General features: G+C 45.6%; 1 protein-coding gene and 1 long non-coding RNA gene across 15 annotated transcripts in view; one reads left to right on the top strand and one right to left on the bottom strand.

Annotated features, from left to right (window-relative positions):
* Positions 1–4,937, top strand: part of LOC102547456 (uncharacterized) — a 32,147-nt gene extending 27,210 nt beyond the window's left edge. For 4 of the 13 annotated variants that reach the window (XR_010060708.1, XR_010060702.1, XR_005499336.2 and 1 more), the window contains one exon: positions 543–2,250. This is a non-coding gene — a long non-coding RNA (uncharacterized LOC102547456). Of the gene's footprint in view, positions 1–542; positions 2,251–4,750 lie in introns of those variants that run through there. The other 9 variants (XR_010060706.1, XR_010060711.1, XR_005499337.2 and 6 more) reach the window with 4 other exon arrangements.
* Xrra1 (X-ray radiation resistance associated 1) overlaps positions 1–25,762 on the bottom strand; it is a 64,601-nt gene extending 38,839 nt beyond the window's left edge. Inside the window, exons 1-7 of one of the 2 annotated variants that reach the window (XM_003748930.6) lie at positions 25,548–25,762; positions 22,315–22,382; positions 17,177–17,274; positions 11,299–11,474; positions 7,041–7,112; positions 5,721–5,793; positions 2,420–2,517 (exon numbers count right to left, since the gene is read on the bottom strand). In XM_003748930.6, coding sequence (XP_003748978.1) covers positions 2,420–2,517; positions 5,721–5,793; positions 7,041–7,112; positions 11,299–11,474; positions 17,177–17,270 — 513 coding nt within the window. In that variant the 5' untranslated portion in view covers positions 17,271–17,274; positions 22,315–22,382; positions 25,548–25,762. The remainder of the gene's footprint in view (positions 1–2,419; positions 2,518–5,720; positions 5,794–7,040; positions 7,113–11,298; positions 11,475–17,176; positions 17,275–22,314; positions 22,383–25,547) is intronic. The other variant, XM_006229821.5, reaches the window with a different exon arrangement.
* Positions 25,763–25,854: the final 92 nt, after the last annotated feature.

Raw genomic sequence — 25,854 nt, 5'->3', positions numbered from 1 at the left:
CACACACACACACACACACACACACACACACACACACACACACACATCTGTGAATCCTTATTCTAGCTACTTTGGCTAGGTCCAAATTAATGCTGGATCCAAATTTGCTTTCCATGAGGGGTAGCTCAAAGAAATAAAAATTGTAGAATCATAGGTTGCAGAATGTTACAGCCACCCCAGATTTTACAAAGGGAGAAACTTTATCCTCAAGGGCACGTTATTTGGACAAGGTAAAGGGTCAGCAGGACCAGGGTGAGAAAGAATGCCTTCTGGCTGCTGGGGCTGGGGTCCTGCTGGACGGTTTTCAGATTTGTAAACCCAAAATCAAATCCCAGCAAAGTCAAGTATTCCAAAACTGACTCTGGAGGAATTCCACTCTGGGCCTCTCCCCTGGGGGCAGGCTCTCTGACAGACAAGGACAGAAGATTACTAGCCTGGCTGCTGTATCTGGCTGAGTCACATTGAGTTTTATTACACATCAAAGTACTCATTACTGTGAGATGCAAATTCAGGATGTTTGACATGTTTATCTTTTACCCTAGGGAGACCCTGCAAATCACAGAGAGACAAGAACAAACGACTAGTCCAGAGATTTCCTTTCCTCATTTATATTCTGCATCCTAAAACGAGTCTGTTTTCTTTATAGACAAATTCCTTTGGATAAGGCTGGGTCTGCAGGAGAATCTTCATCAGATGCAATCAAAGTATAAAGTGGGTCACATAAAAAATCAACCATGACTAACATTTGAACCCAAGCTAGTTACTTGTAGAGTCAAAGTGTGTGATCATAGCCCTCTGGTACCTGTGTTGTGTTTTGAGGAAAGAAGAAGGAGGAAGGAAGAAGGAGGAAGGAGGAAGGAGGAAGGAGGAAGGAGAATGACAAGGTTCAAGGCAAAATATACAACTCTTGGTTCAGACTGTTCTCTGAAAAAGTCAAAGAACAATGGAAGTCTATAGGAGAGCCCTGGACCCAGAGGTTGGGGAAATGCTCTCTGGATCTCTCATGTCTAGGATCTACTTCCCACTGTCAACACCAAATTATAGTACAGAAAGATGCTTTAACACAGCTCCAAGCTGCATCAGTCACTTCCATTGGGTTTTATTGGTCTTTGAGAGTTTGCCTACTGAATAGTAAGTCTGAGGACCAACTCATGTCCCAAGTCAGAGCAAACTGCTGTCATCTTCGATGTGACTTGAAAAGTCACATGGAGAGAAGTCAGTTTTGCATTCAGCACGGGATGTTTTCAGAGTGTGAGGACATACCCACCATCTTGGGATGATATCCATTTCAGTATGTTAAAAGTGTTTGCAAACATAAAATATATAAAGGCATAACACAAATGGCATATACAGGCCATCAACTCTTTGAAAAGGTCAGTTTCCCTAAAACAAGTTAAGGGAGGCGCATATGAAGCATGGCTGGCCTTTGATGCTTGCAGATTTAAGCTAACAGCACGTAGACATGTTGCTAAGGCGTGAATGGAGATGCTTTACTATATGGTCAGCACACAGGGAAGGGCACACTACTCGGGGAGACAGGGAGCCTGGCCAGGGGGCTGGGTCCCACTTCTGGCACTATTCTCCAACACATGTGTGCAGTGATTCTCAGGTAGTGGCAAAACCTTCACTCCCTTGTAAAAAAAAAATTGTGGCCCTTGAGCCCTTATCAAAGTCAGAAGAGGAAACAAGTATGCGGCTGTGCAAAGCAGACTTTCTGTACTTTCTATCCCACAGTTCTGAGAACAGCTAGGGATGTGCATGGGATGAGCCCGTGCCTCGAGTGTGCTGTTGAATCAGGAGCCCTGTTTGCCCGTCCTCATCTCTGGGTCAAGGGACCAGATGTACAGCCTTACTCCCCCAGTCCACTGGGACCAACCTCACTTACTGAGGTCACGGTATATCTTTGGTATCGGTCCACAAAGTCTCTAGCTCACTGTACCTAGCTCTTAACCTGGGTCCACAGCTCTTCAAACACGTAAGGAGATGTATCTCCTATGAAACTCTTCCTTCTACGATAATCCATTTAAACTCACTTTTCTATTCTTCTGAACTTGAATGGCCCTTGGCACTTATATTCCAGGGTCAGACAGCTTGGCCATAGTTATCTGTCTGCCATCAGTACTACTTACACTATTACCACCATCACCACCATCACCACCACCACCACCATCATCCTCATAATCATCATCCCCATCACCATCATCATCACCACCACCACCACCACCACCACCACCACCACCACCACCACCATCATCACATCATATCACCACCACCCTCTCTAGAGGCCAGTGCCATGAAGCATGAACCTAGCAGTGAAAGCCCAAAGAAGCTTTCCCCAAAGTCACAATGTGTCATTATCCCTACACTCATTCCTGACAAGGGAACAGGTAGGATCAAAAACTTCCTACCTCCAACTTACTTCCAATGTCTTGAAGTCTCCATATTTCACATAGACCATCTTGATGCCATTGAACGCAAGCTCCAACTCCTTTAGGGTTGGAAATGTGTGAAAGACATCTACATGGGAACAGAAAGAGAATCTTGAGCTTGAAAATGCTTAAAGAGAAGGATACTAATAATGACCATTCACTGAGCTTCCAGCCGTGGAAGATGCTTTATATCTCAGACCTCAGATCTCTAACCATAAGGCTGGAGACATGGCTTGGGGTTAAGAGAATTTACTGCTCTTGTAGAAGACCAGAGTTTAGTTCCCAGCATCCATATTGGGTGGCTTCCCACTGCCATTACTCCAGCTCTAGGGGTTCCAATGACCTCTCCTGGCCCCAAGGGATCCTGCATTCATGCATACACGCACACGCACATGCACACACTGCATATACACACACAACAGAAAATGGTCTTTTAGAAAGATTTAAATCTCTGCCACTCTCACTGATAGGAACTGTGACGTCCATTCTATGGTTGAGGAAATGGCAGCTCAGGCAGGGTAAATGACTGGTTAGAAATAAGGTTGCTTAGCAGCGGGAAAACTAAGGATTGAATGTAAGTCTGTTCAGATGCAAGGCCTGCCCATTGAAAAATGACCTCTGTTCTTTCTTTTTTCTTTCCAGTCCAGGACCAACCTGAGGGTCTTGTGCATGCTAGGCAAACTCTATCCCACTGAGCCACACTCCTAGATAACCTCTATTATTTATGATTAGAGATGCTAACACGGCCACCCCAAATAGTCAAACATCACTGGGAAAAATGTTCCTTTAATTCCAACATTTAGTGTCAACTGTTTAAAATTTCATATATATATATATATAATATTTTTCTCATGTATGTATTGAAATACAGTCTTCCTCTTATAAAAACGGAACACATGCTGTACTGTGGCTTTTCTCCTTTAATGGTATGACTTGAAAATTATTCCATGTTAAATTTGTCCAAAATCTTAGTTACCTTTCTAGTATACACATGCACTAGCTTGTCCTGTTGGTAGCATTTAACCTATGTGGGAAGGAGGCAATCAAACACTCCCTCTTGCATGAAAACTGGATCTTAGATTCACTTTCTAAGCCTGTTTCCCTGGTAACCTGAAGCATATGCTATGGCAACTGTGTTACTAGGCAACTATTGCTTGTGGTAAAAATGATTGCAGAGGTAAATTGTGTCTGGACCAGGAGAAAGTATAAATTATAAATACCGGAAGAAGGGGACACTTCTCTTTAAGTGGTGACTCCTATCATCAGACATGTCCTTCATGGGAATGCTGTAATACAGACCTACAGAACGGCACCTTGGTTCCTGTGTTGAGATTTCCTGGCAAGGGCAATTCTTACATTTACTCAATGAGAGTTTCTGTCCACCACCCAGGGTGACTTCTTAGCCAGCGGGCAGCCCTGCAAGACAGCCACCCATGGGGGCTCCACCGTAGGACTCCTGAAGCTGTACAATGGGGGTATAGTGTACAATCACTTAGAACCCTCTAAGTGAACCTGGTGTACTATGTAGCCTACAAAAGTTTGTGTGTCAGGATGCTCAGTGAAGGCTAGCAAGAGACTGACTGGGGAAATTCCCCGTGTAAGACTCTCTCTGTAGAATATATTCCTAGAAATGGAATTACTAAAGACAGTGACTACCTAAACTTTTAAAGGCCGGCCGGTCTGTCTGTCTGTCTGTCTGTCTGTCTATCTATCTATCTATCTATCTATCTATCTATCTATCTATCTATCTATCTATCTATCTATCTGTATGTGTTCCTGTGTGGTGTTGTGTGCAGTGAGTATGTGCAGAAGCCCATGGAGGCTAGAAGACATTACTGGATCCCCTGGAACTGGAGTTGTAGGTGGCTGTGAGTGGCCCCCATGGGTGCTAGAAATTGAACCTGGGTCCTTTGCAAAGGCAGCAAATGTTCTTAGCAGCTGATCCAGATCTCCAGCCCTGTCTTAAATTTTAAGAGACTACCAAATTTCCTCCAAGGAGTCATACTGCTTTCTTATATTTGACTTTCACTGAGAGTCTACACTGCCTCCCCAGGGCTGGTTGTGGTTAGTGTTTTTCATACTTGCCAATATTTGAAGGACATAAAACTGTATCCTGGTGCTGTTTTCTTCCTTAGTGAGGCTGGTCATCTATTCACAGGCCTTTTGGCCTGCTTATACCAAGGCATCTCCTAGCAGACTACTCTTTCTTCTAAGGCAGGGACCTCATTAGATGCTTTGATAGAAGCTCCCCTCTCACTGAGACAAACTAGAACTGTCTCTGAGTATTCCCTTGATTCCTCCCTTTCCTTATATCCTTACAGGTTGCCAAGCCCCAGGATGCCCACCTCTTCCAGATCATTCTCTCAATCCCCTTCACTCCTCCATCCCAAGCTTCATCTCCCTCCATGGAAAACCCCTCCTCACTGAGCTTCCCTGGTTAAAAGCCTTCTATGCCTCTTCTGTCTGGAGGACAACTTTCAAAGCTCTGGATGATCAAGTCCCTGCCAATGTGTCTAGCCTCAGTTTTTTCTCCTCCTGTATGCCTTGTACACAATCATACTGACAAGGCAGTACCATTCCACAGATGCCCCTCAACCCAAAGCACCTTTCCCAACTCCTGAGTGTGTGTGTGTGTGTGTATGTGTGTGTGTGTGTGTGTGTGTGTGTGTGTGTGTGTGTGTGTGGTGAGTACATGCAGGTGTCAGAGGACAGTTTGTCAGGAGATGGTTCCTTCCCTCCTGGGAGTCTCGGGGATCAAATGCAGGCCACCAAACTTGGCAGTAGGTGCTTGAACCTACTTGATTGGCCATCTTGCTGGCCCAGTGTATTTATTTTTTGATCATGTCTTAGGTGCTCTCTCCTAGAGTTCCTGACTCACTGGACTGGGTTAAAGTCGCTCTGATATGCTTGCCTGGTGTCTCCTGATCTCCCTGCTTCTATGTACCCTGGTTTTAGTCTGAATCTGAGCCCATTCTAATCCAGTGCGCTTCCACACAGTCCTGGCACCAGCAGGGGTCACTGTAGGTTTGCTGAATTACTAAGGCCTTTTCTCTCACTGGAGAGTGCAAGGTGGCCTGCCCAGGCTGAAGAGGATTGTCTGTGTATGTGGAGAGGAGCTTCGGCTGAGGGAAACCCTTGCTGAGTGACAGCACCGCTCCAGAGTTGAGATCTGTGATCTCTCCAGAGCCATTTCCTGGCCATGAGAGGCCAATCCTAGGTGGATAGACAGACAAATCCTAATGTAAGTGCTCTGCAGGCTAGGAGGACAGTTTCTGAGAAGAGAAAGCTTACCTAGAGGCAGCAGGTTTTCAGAGGCATTGATATAAATCACAGACGTAAAGTGTTTGAAGTCCTTTTCCTTTGCCTGTCAGAAAGCATTCCAGAGAAACACAGGATTAGTTCCCTTGCCTGGGAGCCTCGCAGAAACACCAGAGCACCTGCCCAGAGGACAAATGCCTAAAAGGGACTAAGAAACATTCTTAGTGCAAGAGCAGACACGTGGGGAGGGCTGTGGGGACTTTTCTGTTTTCTTCTACCCTGAAATACTTCAAATGTATCAAAAAGCAGAGAGAGTGATACTTTGAAGATGTGCACCTTGACCCAGTTTTAACAGACCTGAGTCTGAACTGTCTAAACTTGAAAGAAACTATTAGAAGACTTATGACCTCTACTACCACACCCTCAATGTTGTCTCCTCAAACCCCAGGCCTCATCTCTGTTCTGGGTTTTTATGTATGTAACACACACACCAACGTTTATACCCATCAATTATACATAGGGTTATTTACATGTTTTAAAACTTTATACTCATACTATGGTGTGAATGTGTCTCTTTATTTGAGAGTATGGCTTTGAGATTTATCTGAGATGTGTATAGCTCTTTGGAGATTAATATGTGCTGATACACATAGGTCCAATTCGTCCATTTGAATTCCTTGCTTGAGTATATGACAAGTTATCCTCTTCTGCTGTGTACACATCAAAACTTCCATTGTTATGAACAGAAGCTACAACCAATCTTGTAACATTCTTTCCCATCATAAGAGTTTCTGTACCCCTACCATACAACTGGTTAGCTTATGTGGTGGGAATTCCACACAAGGAACTAGACTCTACCAAACTCCCTGGCCAATTCTCACCATGTTCTATGGCCTAGTCTCAAGAACAGATTCTTTTTTTTTTTTTTCTTTTTTTCAGAGCTGGGGACCGAACCCAGGGCCTTGCGCTTGCTAGGTAAGCACTCTAACCACTGAGCTAAATCCCCAGCCCCCCAAGAACAGATTCTTAAGGTGAATTTTTCTAGTTCACAGAATACCAAATTTATAGCAAAGTTTGTGTATGAATATTTTTCCGCCCTTGTCTGCCCACCTCTTCTCCCTTTTTCTAGGCAAGCGCTTTTTTTTTCTTTTTTCTATTTTTCGGAGCTGGGGACCGAACCCAGGGCCTTGCGTCCGCTAGGCAAGCGCTCTACCACTGAGCCAAATCCCCAACCCTTCCCTTTTTCTACGTAATTAATTTCTAGTTCCCGGTACCGTGGAAGTGCCACACACAAACCAAAGCATCCAGGTCCCCTGACATCAGGCTCCATCACGCCTTTGATGCTGGCCTCACCTTGGAGAACTTCATGCCACTCACGTTGATAGTGCAAAGTTCTGATGGCTTTCTGGCAGAGTGGTGCTTGAGCTGGAACAGAGGACACAGAGTTGGTCCCCAAGGTCCTAACAGAATTTAATGAGTTGAGTTCAGCAGAATGACTTCTGCTCAGCGTTCTCTCCCTGGGTACTCTCATAGATTTGCCATTTGTTTGCCTGCACACTCGTTCACTCATCCATTCGTTCGCCAAGTATAAACTAAGCACAACCTAGGGCATGGACTGTACTGACTATATTAACAAACTTCTGTTTAACCCTAATTGAACGCCCCTTTAATGTAAGTAGCGTTTCTTAATACCTATTATTGTGTTAAAGGGGTTAGCTCTTTCTTCCAGTATTACTTTAAAGAGTTTAGTTCCCCCTTTTAATGAGATTAAGAGATGAAAGGCCATATAGCTAGAACATGATGGATCTATGATTTGGATTCAATCTGTACTCATTAAACTATGCATTTTTTGCCTGCCATATGTCACTGTACATAATGAAAAAGTTAGGATCAGATATCAGCTTCAGAATATCTCCTAGTTTAGTGCTGCAGAATTCCTCCTTGTCCCACCCATCCTGGTCTATCCCATAAGATGCCTACTATGAAGAGACTTTAAACAGGCTCAGGGAAGACAGTGGGGAAGCAGCAGATGCCTTCCAAACTTCCTCAGAGTGACCACTGAGTGGGAAGGCAAATAACAAGTACTTAGAAATGTAATGATTGTTTTAAAGGAAAAATGCAAGATTCGGTGGGCTATGGAAACAGGAGGCCCCAACCTCAGTCTTATAGGGAGGAAACATTTCCTTGAGGATGTGGTTTTCCAGCTGAGAGAGAAGCTATAGGAGATGATCCTATGAAGTGGGCAGAAAGTGTGAAGGTGTTTTTAGAGCGGGAGTTGAGACCATGTGGATCCACACTTGCTCTGGACAAGGGAGTGGATTAAGTAGGGACTGACACCAGTTTCATGAAGATCAGCATGTCTGACCTACTTAGAAAGGATAAGAAGACAGAAGAGAATAGTGTGCCAGGTGTTGTTAATGACCTTTTCAATAATCACTCATCTACATCGCCTCTGTTAGAGGCCACTAAGGTCATTGACCATCTGTAAAGGCGAGCCTCAGTGCAGCCCCAAGGACAAGTCTTAAGCCATCCCACCATCGCAGCCAACTGTTAAGGCCTCACCCCTCCACCCAACAGTTGGTCAGGCCAATGCAATGTTGGCTGCTGAGAGTCGGGGTGGGTGACCAGCTTAAAGATGCCTTCTATTCTAAAGACAGGCATGGTCCAATGGCGGCCTCTTCTCTACCTCTGGATGTTGTCTTCTTTCTCTGTGTATGTGATGACCAGAGCTGCTGCCATTTTGGAATGATGAAGGGAGTCAGCCCAAGAAAACAAGAAAGCATGCTGAGAATGATGGAGCAGAAAGATGGAAGGCGGCTGAGCTTAGGGGAATGGCCTTTACAGAATAGATCCCAAGCAATGCCTCAGACTTCCGGGTGACAGAGAAGCAGTCTAGATTTAGTGTGCTGCTGTTGTTGCTGTTGTTGGCGGCAGCAGCAGCAGTACGTGAGGATGTGTGCACACATGCACAAACCCTGCCATACATGTGAAGGTTAGGGCACAGTTTTTGGGAGTTGGTTCTCTCCTTCCACCTTTCCTCCTGGGGATCAAACTCAGTTGTTAGGCCTTGAAGAGCGAGAGCTTTTACCCACTGAGCCATCTCCGTGATCCTAAAGAAAAGCATTCTAATTGGTTTGAACTAGTTGAGAGCTACGTGGTAAGAGACAAAGGAGGCCTGGTTCAGTGTTGAAGCAGAAGACATGAAGGGAAGTAGGCTCCATGACTGTTTAATAGAAGTTCCAGGACTTGGTAGAGTGGGAATGTGGAGAGAGGGGAAGAGGCAAGTATTAACTAAAACTCCTGGTTACTAGCTTGGTGACTGGCTAGTTAGTGCCTACCCAGAGGTAACGTTACCCAAAATGATGTATTTGGTGATGTGGGGTTAATGGGATATGTGCGGCAGTGTAATCTGAGGTGCCAGTGAATTGAGAGGCAGCATAGAGATCCCGTTGCTCTGAAAAGCATTCTCATTGTTCCCTCCACCCAAAGCAGCAATGCAGGTAACAAACCATGCTGGTTAATATGGGAACTCACATGGACAGTCCCCCATCCCACACTCAAGTGCTGGACATACTAGGATGCAAAAACAGGGACCTCCAAACACTTCATTTATAATTTTAAAAGTTAACTTTTTGTATACATCTGGGCATTTGCCTGTATATACATCTCTGTATCACTTGTGTGGTGGTTTGAATATGCTTGGCCCATAGGGAGTGGCACTATTAGGTGAGGCCTAATTGTTGGAGGAAGTGTGTCACTGTTGTGGTGGGCTTTGAGACCCTCCTCCTAGCTGCCTTGAAGTCAGTCTTCTGTTTGCCTTCGGAACAAGATGTAGAACTCAGCTCCTCCAGTACCATGCCGGTCTGGATGCTACCAGGCTTCCATCTGCCATGCTTTCCGCCACGATGATAACGGAAGCAGTAAGCCAGTCCCAATTAAATGTTGTCTTTCTCTTGGTGTCTCTTTAAGGCGATGGAAACCCTAACTAAGGCATCTGCAGATGTTAGAAGAGGGTTTCAGATCCCCTGGAACTGGAGTTACAGATGTCCTGAACGGTGGGTGCTGGGAAGTGAAACTGAGTACTCTGGAAGAACAACTATTGTTCTCAAGCTCTGAGACATCTCTCCAGCCCTCAAGTCCCTCGTTTAAAATGGTGCAGTGTTTTTTGTTTTTAACCTTATGCATATCCTCCTATATACTTCCAATCATCTCTGGGTTATTGATAATACCCAATACATGTAATATATGTATAGTGCAATAATATGTAAACAGTTGTTATGCCATATGGTTTAGGGACTAGGAAGACAAGAGTGTGCACATGTGTAGTGCATACTTTTGCTTTGTTTTTCAAACATTTCAGTATGTGGTTGTTAGACTCTGTGGATGAGGAACAGTGGATATGCAGGGTTAGTTGTATTTGGGAATGAGGGGACAAAAGAACACTGTGGAGTGACGTGGTCTGTCCCACCTCAGTACTGCTGTTTTTGTCCTCTGAACTCCCAATGAGGAGAGGTCCTAACAGAGAGACAAATCCCACAGGCTCTGCAGGAAGCTTGTGCTGCTCAGTGAGGGAGGTGGGGCCAGGCTCAGTGAGGGGGTGGAGCCAGGCTCAGCGAGGGGGGTGGGGCCAGGCTCAGTGAGGTGGGTGGGGCCAGGCACATTCTCTTGCAGCCTCTGATACACAAGTCTGGGGACTTACCAGCAGAATGTGGGAAGAGCCAGGCTGCCAGACCTCTTCTCAGGGAACAACGGGAGCCCATACTGCCCATTAGTATTAATTTACAAAATCCATCTTTCTTTGCAAAGCTACTGAAGCGTTGCATAGAACAGATGTGAAACTGCCTGGCTGGTCTCCAAACTACCATTCCAGGTCTCTACAGAGAGACTGCCTCAGGCCTAGAGTCCTCCTACTTCCAGACAGATGCTAACACCAAAGGACAAAGGCTGTGGGAAAGCAGGACCTCCCTGGTCTCACCAGTTCCTGGGGAAGTCACCATAGAGCAGAGCACAGCATGGCACACAGGAGTCTCTCACTTCTCCTCAGCACTTGCATAGGTTCCTCAGTTTACCTGTTATTTCTGAAACGCTCTTGCCTTTCCAACTGATATTGGATTTTTCACTTTGTAAAATGTTTTTTTCCTCTTAGAGCCAGGGTCTCACTAAGTAGGTTCACAGAGATCCATCATCTCTGCCTCCCAAGTACAGAAATTAAAGGTATGTGCCACCCTGTCTGGCCATGTTACATCATATAAAGGTACAGGTTTTGGAGTCCATAGATCAGGGTCCTGGTCTGGCTATTTACTGGCTGTATGGGGGGCCTCTTTTCCTTGTCTACCAGCGGGAACAATATAGTAAGGGTAGCAGGGCTGGGCCTGTCTCGCAGGGTGGACACAAAGGCTTCACATGTCAAAGGAACTCCCAGGGTTATTTCCTCAGCAGCCACAGTGGATTTGCCGCGTCACTCTCAGAGCTCCAAGTTGGGTAGGAGTAGTGGTCCCCGGCAAGACAAGTCCTTGCCCCTAGTCAGATGAATCAGGAGAATCTTCATATTCCTCCCTTCCCCTTCCCTTAGATAACACTCTTGCCCATTCAGGAAGGCCTTTGCTCTCACCAGAAAGGACCGGTCCAAGATATGTCCACCAATTTCTGCCTGGCTATCCCGCCGAGATATTTTCTTCAACCCAGTATCGAAAGAAACTTTCTTCTGGTTTTCCTGACCTTCGGTGGATGCCTTAGCCACACCTTTCTTCATGCTGCCTTTCCGAGCCACTAGCCAGTGTCCTCGGCCTGTGGGGAAGATTGGGACAGTGAGTAGGGCCGAACTCCTCCAAAGCCAAGGGTGTGAATACAGGATATTTATCTCTAAGGCCAAAACCCCAATAGCTCCTGAGTACTAACAACACCAAGCTCTCACTACCAGTGAAGTGTGTCTGTGCACATGACTCATTTAAGCAGCCGCTGATTCAGTGAGGGATGTGCTATGAATGAAAGGGTTTAGGATGAAGAAAGTGGGACCGCTGCCCAGCTCCTTCCTTATCTCGCAAGGCTAATGTGCATTTAAGAAACGGAATCAGGTTCTTCCTGTTGTTTTATGTCCTCCTTCAATCCTGTCAGCACTGAGGACGATTCTCTCAGTACTAGCCACCCACCCACTCTACTGCTAGTCATCTCCTGGGTAAGAACTCTGTGACCTCAATTCCATACGCAGCAAAACATAGCATGACGCCCAGGGCTGTAACTCATTCGTCCAAGCGTTCGCCTGGCACACAGGCAAACCTCAGTTCACACCCCTACCCCCCCCCCACTATATAAAACTGGTTATAGTGGAGCATTTTAAGATTCAGAAAAAATGGAAATAGGATGACCCCGGAATCATCCTTGGCTACTCAGCAAGTTAGAGGCCAGCCTGGGTTACATGGAACTCTATCTTTAAAAGGAGAGAGAGAGAGAGAGAGAGAGAGAGAGAGAGAGAGAGAGAGAGAGAGATCATGATCTTCACAGTAAGTCCATTTAAAAATCATGACATTCGGGGTTGGGGATTTAGCTCAGTGGTAGAGCGTTTGCCTAGCAAGCGCAAGGCCTTGGGTTCAGTCCCCAGCTCCGAAAAAAAGAAAAGAAAAAAATCATGACATTCTATAATCTATTATCTTTCACATTAGCAATTAGTCTACCCTTGGCATCAACTGTAATCTTTATATTATTTATATTTTATTATTTATTTCCTCATTTGTTGTCCTCTGGAATAGAAACTCTTTAACAGCAAAGACCTTGTCTAACTAACTCATCTTCCTGTCCTAATGGCCTGCACAGAGCTTGCTACTGTGACTGCTGCTAAACAAATGATTTCGTGAACCCACGTTGTCATCTGCTTAGATGTTTGTGGACATCTACTTTGTACTGAGAGCTGGGGTCACAGCAATGTACATGACAGAAGCCCTGACCCCTAACAGTTCAATCATATCTGAGGTGGTGTGGAAGCCCAGAGAACCTACCAGCATGAGAGAGCTCTACTAAGCTGAAGGAATCCTATAGATGGAGATTGAAACCAAGGCGGTCTAGGCAGAAGGCAGAACAACAAATGCCCAGGCATATGAAGGCCAGGACGACACACAACAGAAGAACTGTGGGACCTAGGATGGGGCCATGGACTCTGGTGGGCAGCAACTCCTAACCCTGCCTCCAGGGCTTGGCCCCACACTCAACCACTGTTGCCAGTCTTGCCTGCTCTGGTCTCGTGAGGCATTTCCCACAACTGCTCTGGTACCCCACTAGCAAAGGCTGCCCCACCTGGGCATAGGTTTTGGTACTCTTTGACTCACTGCATCTCCTGAAGGTAACAGTCTGAGTTGATGTGAAAACACAAAGTGGTCAAGAGGAAAGGCCCAGATGTGCCAGGAGATCAATGAGAGGAAGCTGGAAAGGTCAGAAGAGGCAGCCCATGGAAAGTGCTCAAGACAGACAGAATACAGGAATGGTATAGCTCTTAGCAGATAGGAGGATCGAGGGGCATTGTTTGTTTTGTGTTTATAAGGGTTTTGTTTTTTTTTTTTTGAGATAATTTTACCCTTCCAGAAAAATTTCAAAAACAGTACAAATTGCCACATAGCCTTCCCCCAGCTCCTCTAATATTCTTGCCTTTATTACAGCCACAGAATTACTGAACTGAGCAATTAGCATTGATGCAACATCAGCTACTGATGTCAGCCCTTCTCTGAAATCTGCCGGTTCCTAAGCAATGTCCTCCCCTTGTTCCAGAATCTAGGCTAGGATCTCACACCACATTCACACAGCATGACTCCTTAGTCTACTCCAAATGCAGATACTGTTCTCCATTCTGCTCTCTCCTTCTTCGGGCTCGACAGTTGTGAAGATACCCACCTGTGTGAACTTGTCTAATGCTTTCCCATGGTGAGACTGAGGCGCTGAACGTGGCAAGCACCACAAAAGCAAGCTGTGCCTTTCCCTGTGCGTTGTATCAGAGAGCTTGTTATGTGTTACTTCTGGGGGTGGTATCTTGTTCTTGAGACAGGCTCTCACTATACGGTCTAGGATGGCCTCAAAAGTCTCTTGCCCCAGCCTCCTGAGTGCTGGAGTTATAGGAGTGTACTATTATACAACACCCTGATGCTACAATGTTTGTTCTATGTGTGATGTGTGATGTGTGATGTGTGATGTGTGTGTGTGTGTGTGTGTGTGTGTGTGTGTATGATGTACGGGTGCACACAGTGCACAAATGTGTGCAGCTGTGCATGTGGAAGCCAGAGGAACATGGGAAGTGCCTCTGTCAATCTCTACCTTGTTCCCTTGAAACAGTTTCTTGTTGAACCAGAAGCTCATCACTTCAGCTATGCTGGCCAGTGAGCAAAACCCCAGAAATCTTTCTGTCTTTGTCCCAGTTCTGAGGTGACAGGCATATATGGCCATGCTCAGTTTTCACATCGTGACAGGGATGGGTCCTCTTGCTCGCTGCTGCAGGCTCTCTTCTCTACCAAGCCACCTCCACAGCCCTTCAGTGCTAATTTTGAACACTCATTCATTCAGAGTTGGGTCTTCCTGATTTCACTACTGAGAAGTTCCTGGTTTTTAACCTTTGTTACTAATAACTATAACTAGAAAGTTGTTTAAATGTCCCTTTCTCATACTTCTACCGGATTTTTTTCTACATCCCAAATTGCTGTTATGTCAGCCTCACTGGGTTATGATATGCAATTGGTGCTTTGATGGCATTTTGTACTTTTAATAGTATCTATGACGAGGTGATGTTAGTGAGTGAGGCACCTGATAACATAGGAGACTCTACCTCAGTCCGTCAGTTGAAAATTAAGGGGCAAAACATGAGATTTCCTAGAGGAAAAAGAAGTCCTGCTTCAAGACTGCCTCGGAGGAGGGGAGGCATGGGATGCACGTTTTTAATCCCAGCACTCCAGAGTCAGAGGCAGGTGGATCTCTGTGAGTTCAAGGTCAGCTTATCTACATAGCGAGTTCTAGGACAGTCAGGGCTACCTACAGATGCTCAGTAAAAAGAAAAACAAAAAAGGCAATGGGCTGGGATGTAGCTCAGTGGTAGAACATTTACCCAAATTGTGCAAAGCACGGATTTCATCCTCACCACCAGGAAACAAAACACACAAATATCTACTTCAGATTAACTCTCCCCAAGGGTCACCAAGGGCTGGCGCGCTCTCACACTCTCTCTCTCTCTCTCTCTCTCTCTCTCTCTCTCTCTCTCCCTCCCTCGTTTATCTATCATCTATCCATCCGTCCATCCATCCATCTACCTATCTTCTGCTCTCCTTATTTCTTTAAAGAATCCTGACATATTACCCAAAAGTGAGTTTTACTGTAAAAATATTACTGTGATATTTGAATAGTGGTTTTATATCCCTTCATGTCTTCCATATTCATTGATGAGAGTTTTACTGAAAGAAAAAGATGTTTCTTCTCTCCCACTTATTTACTGACTTGAATAAATGTTTATTTATATCATTATGGGCTCATGAATATTTATCCTACCATTATTTATTTCCCTATCTAGGCTATTTGTTTCCCAGACTTGTCTCTGTTGTCTGACTCCTGTGTCCTTTCAACCTGCCCTCAATGGTTTCCTGAGCACTTCTTTACTTTCTGGTACCACAAGAGGTTTAAAGCACAATCTGAATTCTTTTCTCCTTGCCTCGGAGAACATCTATTTTTTTAGGGGGCTCTTACTCCTCTCATTGGAAAATTGTATTTAGAAACTAAGATCTGGGCAGCAAGTATATTCTTCGCTATGTCCGTTTCTCCCTGCTCTTAGTGAGCATGCACACCAGCACATGCAGATAGCACCTCCCTCCACTCTTTCTTCTCTGTCTCTTTCTTTTATGTTTGGAGAGTTTGAGGCGGGGAGGAAGGGAGGAAGGAAGAGAGAGAAAGGATAAAACCACACTGATTGTTTCCTCACAGATTCAAACAAGTAGGTGGCCAAGATTGACACAAACTGAGTCCCTTTGTGGAAGCAGAGAGAACAGGGCTGGGATGCAGCTCAGTGGTAAAACCCTGGTCTGTCACGTGTGAGGCCCTACAGTTGATCCCTAGTTACTAAACCCCAAACAAATTGGAGAATAGGCTAGAGAAGAGTCAACCAATAGCCTATGCATTCCATGGTCCCCCTTTCCAAGATTTTCTCTGTTTTCAGTTGCTAGTACTCAACTACGACCAAAAAAAATATTAAAAATGAGAAATCCCAGAAATAAAGAAGAATTTAAAACAAGATAATCTCTTGTGCACTGTGTGAAAGCCTTCACCTGTCAATAAAGGCCTGGCTGGCCAATGAGCTGAGGCAGGATTAGAGAGTGGGACATCTGGCAGAGACAGAGAAATTCTGGGATTGAGTGAGGTGTGGGAAGACTGCCCCCACCCCAACCCTGAGGAAGCTGGTTGCACAATAGTGAAGGAGCGGTAACTAGCCACGTGGCACGACTAAGACTAGTTCAAACGGGATACGTGAGTTACGAGGTAGTGGAAGTGAGTCAAAGTCCATGAGCCGAGCACTTATTCATATTAGATCTCAGAGTCAGTATTTTGGGGAACTTAAGTGCAAGTGGAAAGCCTGCAGTTATATAACTTATCATTTTACATACTGATATAATTATTCTACTTACTATCAGCTATCTAGAACAGTTTTAACTCTTTAAGTTAATCCCCTACTATTCCTAGTTTGTGAATTAAACCTTATCAGGTGTATATGTATGGAATGATAAATGATGGTGTGTGTGTGTGTGTGTGTGTGTGTGTGTGTGTACACATGTATAGTTTACACACATATGTGGTTTATATTACTCATTGACTAGTCAATCCCCCTACTGAAGGTAAGGGAATACTTAACAAGTCACAAAAACAAAGGTTAAAGAAGGTGGCCCTTTCTCTTGACTTACTCATCCAAAGCAGCAGAGAACTGACTTCTAGACAGTGCTCCATCTCTAAAGCTGTGCTCACTTTAAAAGTCCCTGCTGGGGGAAGGGGGTTAACTAGATGGAGATTGGAAACCTACAGAAGCATTAGCAACTTCATTCAGGAGTGGAACAGAGAGAAATGGGAAGAACGGTGCACAGCAGACTCGGGGGTCATAAGACGGTCCTCTGAAAACTGTGGGAGAAGGGTAGGGCTTCATGGATGGAAGACTCTGCCTAACTGGAAGGAAGACTGGAACACTCGGGGCAAATCCAGAAGCTTTGTGAAAACAGCATCCTGGGAAAGAAGCATAAATAAAGGAATGGGGTTGTGGCAGAGAGTAAGGGTCCATTAGGCTGCAATTGACATGGCGGGCCTCTATGGGGTCAGCAACGAGAGGCCACTGAACAGAAGCCATGGTGGTTAAACACACACTGCAGAAGGCCTACTGAGGCTGTTGCAAAAAGAGGGATAGGAGGGGATGGGCCTGAGTGGCAAGGAGAAAATGAGGAAAAATGGCGCAAGGCAGGGTGTAGGCAGCAACAGAGAAGTCACCTCACCTTCTTCCGGCAACCGAAGGAGACTTTTGGCTGGAAAGCAGTTGTTGAGGCAAGGTTTCCCATTATCCATTTTGTATATTCCTGAAGACACCATCTCCCTGAGGGATACAGGGCAGTGGGGAGTCAGAAGAGTAAAAAGGTGCAGGGGAACCCTTCACCCAGTGCCAATTATGAGCCTGACAAGACCACTGTGTCCTGAGCATCCTACATCTAAGGACCAAGAGGCTCTGCTTCAGAAATGGGGCTGCTATGAATAGAACAGGGAGGCGGGGCCTGGGATTTCCAATTCAAACCAGCCCTAACTCAGCAGAACACTAGATCAGGCTCAGACAGACCTGGTTTGAATCCTGGTTCTGTCTTGCCTTGCTGTGTGCTAAGCAAGTCCCTCTACTCCACTGAGTATCAAAGTCCTCATCTGTAAAGTGGGGGTGGGGGAGACACAACAATCCTACCTTCACAGAGAAGTGAGCAGATCACATGTGAAGGGTAGTTGTCCTTGTTTTAACAGAGTTCAGAGAAATGGGGTTTACATTTTAGGAAAAGTGATGCACAAACAAAGTTTGGACTGGATAAATCCGGTTTGAGGGGTAAACTGAATTTACTGATGGCGAGAAGAATAAATGGTCCAGAAAGAAAGAGCCCCAGAAGTGAGGGCATTATAGTGCTCAAGACGAAGCTGCCAGTCTCAGGAAGGGGAAGGGACTCTTGGCCAGCAAGGCAGAACAGGACAGACAGTGCCTGCTCCTGAAAGGGTATTTGCTATGAGGGGTGGGCTGGGGGTGTGTGTGGCTGTGGTTTCAAACTCTAGGTGACTGGAAGATGAAGTCAACTTCTGAGTTTTGTAGAAGTCATGACCAGGGCTGTAGTTGAGAAGGGAGGCCTGACAGAATTGGTCCCAATGAATGAGACTGGCAACGGGTACCACAAACAGGGAGCACTGTATAAAGCCAGTGCGAGCTATGAGGGCCCACAGAACATAGGAACTAAACTAGCATAAAGAGAAAACAGCCGAGAGGAGGAGCCTGGGAAGCCAGGTAAGGTAAGAACACTCACACAAGCCATGAGGAAAGAACAGTCAGCTTCCAGGGAAGGGGAGAAGTAAATCTGATGTTCAGAGGAGCGGGGAGAGGGAGGTAGAGTAAGGCAAGCAAGGTAACTGCAAGCAAGGCCTGGCTGTGAAAGAGAGGAGAGAGGCAAGCAGTAAGGCACAGTCAAGAGAAAGCAGGCAACAGGGCAGGGTTTCAGGGTGTGGGATGTGGGGAATGTCTGTGGATGCACTCCCTGGCTCCCAAAGGGAGCAAAAGCAACTAATGTGTTCACACTGGTTCCAGCCTTGGAGGGCAGTCACTACAGAGCATGGGCTAAATGCTGGTAAGATACTTATTGTGTGGCCCTCGGACACTTAAATTATTTAACATTTCACCACACTGCCTCAGTTTCTCCCTCTATGAAGTGAAGACAGTAAGTGGGCCCCTTCTGTGGGACTGTTTTGATGATCTAATGAGACAGTGCTTGGGGAGGGGTTGAGGAGAGTGAACAGCACCTGGCTAGCACACACTGATAGTCTTCTATGATGACTATCATTGACAGGATGGGAAAGGCTCGGCTATATACCTGTCACCAAGAGGACGGAGCAGATCTGAGGAGGAGAGGATGAGAAAGATGGGCAGCCTTAACCCCATCTGGGAGCAATCGGGGAAGGGTGGTTGGAGTCTAGGGGACGGGTTCCTCCATTGAGGAGAAAGAGGGACAGGGAAGGAAGGTTCCCTCCGGGACAGCTACAATAGGGAAGACATTTTGCATATCCTGACTGGTCCATTTCTCTACCACCTAAGGAATAAAAGAACACAAAGGAAATAACCTCTCACTTCCTGTTGGTTGTACATGTATGTACATACATGTATACAAACAGAAATGTGTGCCCATGTAGACAGACAGAAATTGGGAAGTAAGATGTGTTTCTGCCTCCAGGATTTGACTTGGGCTTTTCTTTTTTTTTTTTTAATCAAATTGTTACTGTCTTCAGAATAATTCCTCCAAGGAGCAGCTACCCCTAAACACAGTTGAATGTATCACCTGTCAGGAAACAGGAAGTTAAAGTATCTTGCAGAGTTCAGGAACAATGGCAAAGAGCCTTGCCTGGCACGTGCAAAAGCTTGAGTTTAGTCCCAGGACCACAAAAAACCAAAGCCAAACCAAACCAAACCAAAGCCAAAGCCAAACCAAACCAAACCAAACCAAACCAAAAAGCCCCTCATATTTATCATCTGTATCTATCAGTCCTTGTTTTTCTGGTGTCAGACCTTTCATAAACCAACATAAGTAGCTAAGTGTGGCAAATATAGGCCTTCACAGGAGTTGGGACAGCTATAGAAGAGAGTAGAGAAAGCTGGATGCCAGAGAGCGGAGGGAAGCAGAGGGTAGGTGTGTGAGTGTGTGCGCCTGCAGGAGCAGCTCCTATTCAGTCCTCCCCAGTTGCATGAGATGCCACACACACCCTGCCTCTCCATTTTGTTTTTTTGTTTTTTTGCTTTTTGTATGGAATCTGATTATTTAAGCACGAGCAATTCATCTATCATTTTGGAACAATGTGCAGGCCAAACCAAGCAGCTCTGGGAAGATAGTTAACTCTGAGGCTGCTGATAGTTTCCTGTGATGAAAATCCTTTGACTTTCACAGGTCACAAAATTCAGTTCAAAAGCAAACAGACAAAAAAGTCGCCAACAAGCATTGGCTATTGCCTGGAAATACACAGCAGGGAGGGGACTACCCTATGCGGCCTGGACACTGCCCTGGACCCCGAGCCTTTCTTCTTATCCTGTGCGTCTATTGGTCATTTGCTTAGCAAAATCTCTACTCACATTGGTCTAGCAGTCTATTCTTCTTCTCCACTGTCTTTGTTCATCCTCAGACTGTATTCAACCTAGACTGCCACCACACCCTTCTGACTTGATTTTCTCCGGAAAGCCAGAGGCCCTAGTTGATTTTTGTTTGTTTAGCTAAACAAACATTTTGCTTTTGCTTTGCTGGAGTGGGAACCCAGGGCCTCAGACAACACTGGGCAGGTGCTCTCCCCACTGAACCCAAGGCCACCATCCTGTTCTTGAAACCTCTTCTCTGAGGTCCTTGGTATCTCTACCCTGCCTTCCCAGCCTAGCCACTCCTGTCCATTCAGTCTATGAGGGTATATAGAAAATAGGGTTTCCAGCTTCGTCCTTTGTGCTTAGTGTTGCTTCCACATAACATATCCTTTCTCACTCTGTCCACCTGGTTTGTCTCATCCATTACAATTCACTTGCGGGCAGGCCTCTCAGAGATCTAAGTCTCCTAAATTGTGAAACCTACAGACTTTTCCTTAACAGACTTTAGTTATCAAAAAAAAAAAAAAAAAAAAAAAAAGGGTTGGGGATTTAGCTCAGTGGTAGAGCGATTGCTTAGGAAGCGCAAGGCCCTGGGTTCGGTCCCCAGCTCCGAAAAAAAGAACCAAAAAAAAAAAAAAAAAATCTGCTTTGGGGCAGCTTCAGATAACGTAAGACTCTCCGAGCCCCTCTGGCTGAGGGAATGGAGTTCCGTGAAGACTGTGATGTGATATGCAGAGTGTAGGAAGAATTCATAAATGACAGGAGGGAAGCAGGGTGGAGGTGTCCTGGGGAGAGGTTTCCTTGGAGAGACAAACCTGAGGTGAGGCGGAAGGTAATGGGCAGTTCCTGAACAAGTTTGGCTCTAGTTTCTGCTACAAAGCCGCATGGCCTTGAACCAGTCACTTTACCTCTCTGAGCCTGTTTTCCCACAAAGAAAAAGAACCTAAAAATGCTGTGCCTCGGGGAGCTTCGGTGAGAACGAACTGAAGCCACGGATAAGGTGCGTGGAGAAAAGCCATCTTTCTACGCCCCGAGCACATGCCGCCCCTCTCAAAGCCTTCACTGGACTCCATAGTGAGAAACAGTTGTGCTTTGGCTGGACTCTGCTTATTCATTCACTACATAGTCCTCTCCTTTATGACTCAAGCACTTTCGACCTCATCAGACAGACGCCAACCATGCGATGCTCCCCCGAGGGACTAGGAGCTAACTCACTGCTTCTCTTCTCCCCGTGGGATCCAGCGCATAAGGAGCACTGAACGGAGTGAGCCTGACACGGTGGTACTCCTGGGACCAAAAGATGTGTATAAATCTGATCTCTCTAATGTCCCTCAAGGGAAAGGACAGTGTTAGGTACTTAATTGTTTGTTTATGCTAACAGCATCTAGCACGTAACAGATTCCAGAATAATCTGCTGGATGAATAAGTAAAGACTGGGCTCTCCTCTGGTCCAGTGAGTAGTCTGTGTATTCTGATCCCTGAGCTCCTCCCGCTAAGGGGTGGGAGGCTTTTCTCACGTGGTCCTCTGACACTCTGTACCTCTGGAGTCATATGTCCTACTGTCATATGACTGTCTTGCTGTCTTGCTCCCCTCACCAGCTTCCCACCTGTTTTAGGGGCTGTGATCACCTCATCTACATAAGCCCACTTCCTGATTAGTTTGTTTGTTTTTGTCAATGGACGAGAACTGGGGTTAGTGTCATCTAGGAAGTATAATATCAACTGAGAAAAACGTTTCTATCAGTCTGGCTTGTGGGCAAGCCTCCGTATATAGTTTTGATTAATGGCTGATGTGGGGAGCGCCCAGGTCTCAGTCGCAAGGCATCCTAGGTTATTGGAGAAGCAAGCTAAGTAAGCAGGCATTCCTCTGTGGTCTCTGCTTCAGTTCCTGCCCTGCTCAGTTCTGCTGTGGTTCCCCTGGTTGATAACTGTGATCAGAATTTGTGAGACAAGCAAACCCCTTTCTCCCTCAGTTTGTTTTTGTCAGTGTTTTTATCATAGCAGTAGAGCGCCAAACTAGAACAGCCTGATGCCTAACACAGAGCCTAGCATTCTCTAAAAAAGGGCAGGTGACCAGCTTCAAAATCAGATGGTTTGTTTTTCAGGAAACCTCTCTGGAGGTCAACCAATCTATCAGCAAGCCAGGGGATAGACAGCTAGCCAGGGGGTGCCTGTATAAATCACTAGAGATGGATGCTAGAGATGGCAGCTGCTAGAGAAGGCTCTGGCAATTCACCAGTATACTGGGGCCTAGTTGCCTGTCTATTTGGTACTTACCTGATCTTTGACTTCGGGAGTGATTCTTTGCCTTCCTTTTGCTTTTGCTTCTTTACCTGTCTCTTTACCTGTAAGAGAGATAACGTGGTTCTTTTTAGCCTGTTGTTAAGAACGCTTGAACCTTAGCGATTATACCATACGTTTTGGATAGATGGAGCCTTATGCTCCAAACTGTGTCTTGTATGAAGGTCAGGACGTGTGTAGTGGGGATAAGAGACTGAAAACAATTCCAAGAAAACGCTGGGACAGCTATGAAGAGAAAGGGGGCCGGGAATGTATGTAGTATGCTCAGGGCCCTGGTTTTCATCCTGGGGATCACACATGCACACACACCAAAGACACTGAAACAGACGTGGGCAGAGATTTATAAGAGCCACATTGTCGAAGAGTGGAGAGCAGCTGCACTGTCTAAGCATTCTACCAGAGGGACCAAGGGTAAAGGAAGGGGCCATCTACAGCATCTGTTTAATGAAATCCATTTCTGTGGAACAGAAGCAGAAGAAACAATGTCGAAGGACAAGGCCCAGCCTGGGAAAGATAAATGCTATGCACGGAACACAAAGAATACATCCAACTCAGGTATTACCCAGGACATAAATAACTACAGAAACCCCAACTCAGCATGAGGAACTGTAGATGGGAAGGTGTGGAGTACAACTAAAGGGCCCAGAAGGGGGCATAGCTCCTAGTTACACTTTTCTCGAATGTAGCCCCAATAGAAGCATGAACTTCTCTTTATGTCAGAAAATGAAAGTCCAAGGTCCAGATTTGAGTGTTACCTTCAGCTACCTCTGGACTCCATCTCAAACTTGAAAGCCAACCTCAAGCTGACTTTAGTACCTCCCAGCTCCAACACACGTGTACCTTTTGTCTATTTGCCCCTTTCCTACAACTGTGTGCCTGCATCGCCCCCACATCGGACTCCCACACGGGCACTGATGCTCCTGATTTGCAACCATTTGCATGTTCTGCTGTTTTGTCTTTATCTTGGTTCATGCAATTAATTTTCTTGGACCTCTCTGCTCCCAGATTGACCCTCTGCTACTACCTCAGGCCCACTTTATTCTTTTATAAAATTTAATTTTATCTGATGTGTTTTGCCTACATGTATGCATGTGTACCCAATGCCCATGGGAGACAAAATAGGGCACTGGATCCCTTGGAACTGGAATTATAGACGGTTGTGAGCCTTCGTGTGGGTGCTGGGAACTGAGCTGGAATGCTCTGCAAAAATGCCAAGTGCTCTTTCTTAACTGCTGAGTCATCTCTCTAGACCCCGGGCCTAGAGTAATGGAGGTTACAATTCCATTACAATGTAGTAGAATGACCTGCTTTTCTGACCTCCACCTCAGGCTGAGGCCTTCCAAAGCCAAGCCTGGGTTCTAGTAACCTCTTCATCTCCAGCATCTCAAACAGGACATGGCCTACAGAAGGATGACTCTTAATAAATGCTACCTCAACTAAACAGAGGCATAAACGAACTGCTGCATGGGTACTTCGTTTTGCCTGCAAGGAAGGCAAAAGCAAGGGCCAAGGGAGGTTTGACAGAGCTGGGTGCTAAGAAAAGGAGAAGTGACAAGAGGGATGAGTGGCAACAACCAAAATTTATGAGACATCCGATTGTGAAAGGACAATATAAACCCCATTTGTCCCCATTTATCCTCATTTAATGTCCCCCATTTGTCTCCATTTTGATGACCAGGTCCGATTTCAAAAAAAAAAAAAGACTGTAAGACACCAGTTTCAGGAATAGACCTTAAGTCCCAGAAACTAGGTCATAAGGCACCAGCTCTAGGAACAGACCATATAGTCCAGAACAAGATCATAGAACCCTCTCCTAAGAGCAGCCTGGAAATAACCACAAGAATGGGGAAATATCATATCTTAGAATGGGACATCTGCACTGGACAGCCCTATTTCATCACATGATTGAATGCTCATGAGACCACTGATCACCTATGACCCCCTAGCACCCACCAATGAAATTTTAGATTACCTAATCCTTCTAGAGAGTTCTCCCGGTTCCTTTTAAGAAGGCCTGTGTGCCTTTATCTGGGGTCACCACTTCAAAGAATGGATGGCCCCCCAATGCTGGTTGTTTCTTCAGAATAAACGCTTTGTTTCTGTATACTGAGTCTGGGGTCTTCCTTCAGCAATTTTTGGACCCTTACAACTGGAATGGCCAGGAATTGCTTAATAGAGGATGAAATCTAATCTATTTTTAGCGATCATGTTTTCATGGAGACATAGCTTTGCCAAGAACATTTTGTCTCTTTCATTCAGAGGTATATTCTAAGTATCTAGAAGAGGACTGAGGACATGCTAAGCAATTCAAAGGCTGGGCGTGGTAGTAGTTCCAGCACTAAGGAGGAAGAGGCAGGTGGATCTCTGAGTTTGAAGCCAGTCTGTCTACACAGTGAGTTTCAGGATAGCTGGACCTTACAGTGAGACCCAAAACAAAAGGAGCTCAGAAAAGAGACCTAAAACAAAATCTCAGAAAAAGAAAAAGAAAAACAAAACAACAAAAACAAAAGAAAACAAAATGTCTAGTGAATTCATATCATATCTTAGAATGGGACATCTGCACTGGACAGCCCTATTTCATCACATGATTGAATGCTCATGAGACCACTGATCACCTATGACCCCCTAGCATCTGGCTGATCACCTGTATACATATGGAAAATATGTAGGTATAAAAACTAAATAATGCAATGTAATACGACATAAAGTGATATTACTATGTGATAATTTTGGGTTCTAGATTAGCAACCAGATTTGTTTTCCTTATATGCCTTAGTTTTAGTGGCAAGTTTTATTGGTGCTCAATATTTTTTCTCAATATTAATAAAATCACACTGCCAAACTGGAAACATGTTTTTAAGTTAAAAACTAAAAGGTTGGCTTCAAGTGTGTTCTGACCCATGCTCTCTGGCTTCTGGTAAATTCCTTTTCTTGTCTAAACAGCATTATTCTGAGACTGACACAGAATGGGTGGGTGTAAGTGCATGTAGGGCACTGCCTGGCACACAGTAGGCATTAAATAAATGATAGTTCTACAGGAAACATCACTAAAAGCTAAGATGATCGTCACGTTGGGGAGAATAATCGAGCTAATGTTCTACAACCAGGGATAGAAAAGGGTAAAGTCAGGCTCTACCTCTCTTCTTAGGACACAACATTTGGGGCCGGAAAGCCTCATAACTCAAGCAAACTTAAATTTCCAGCCACACCTGTCTTCGGCGTCGTTTCCGCCTCCGAAGAACCCGCGGAGGCGAGGTCTCTGTCAGGCGGAGTGCACGCCTGCGAGCCTCACGGGAATCTCGGAGTCGCTCCACGGTGGCGCTTGCCACAACCTTCCCCACCCACTCCTTAGTAACCGCGACGGTGTGGCTAGCAACGGAGGCGGCAACTGGCGACGGCAGATTCTAACTACAAGTCCCGTCAAGCCCCGCGGCCACTTTCAGCCCTCGTAAGCACACTGAACTACGGGTCCCGATGGGCTCTGCGTTGCGCATCACATGAATAGCTTCAGCCAAT

Source organism: Rattus norvegicus, chromosome 1, assembly GCF_036323735.1.
Source record: "Rattus norvegicus strain BN/NHsdMcwi chromosome 1, GRCr8, whole genome shotgun sequence".
NCBI lineage: Eukaryota > Metazoa > Chordata > Mammalia > Rodentia > Muridae > Rattus > Rattus norvegicus.
Note: the sequence above shows the minus strand (reverse complement) of the source record. Positions and strands in the feature narration are given on the sequence as shown.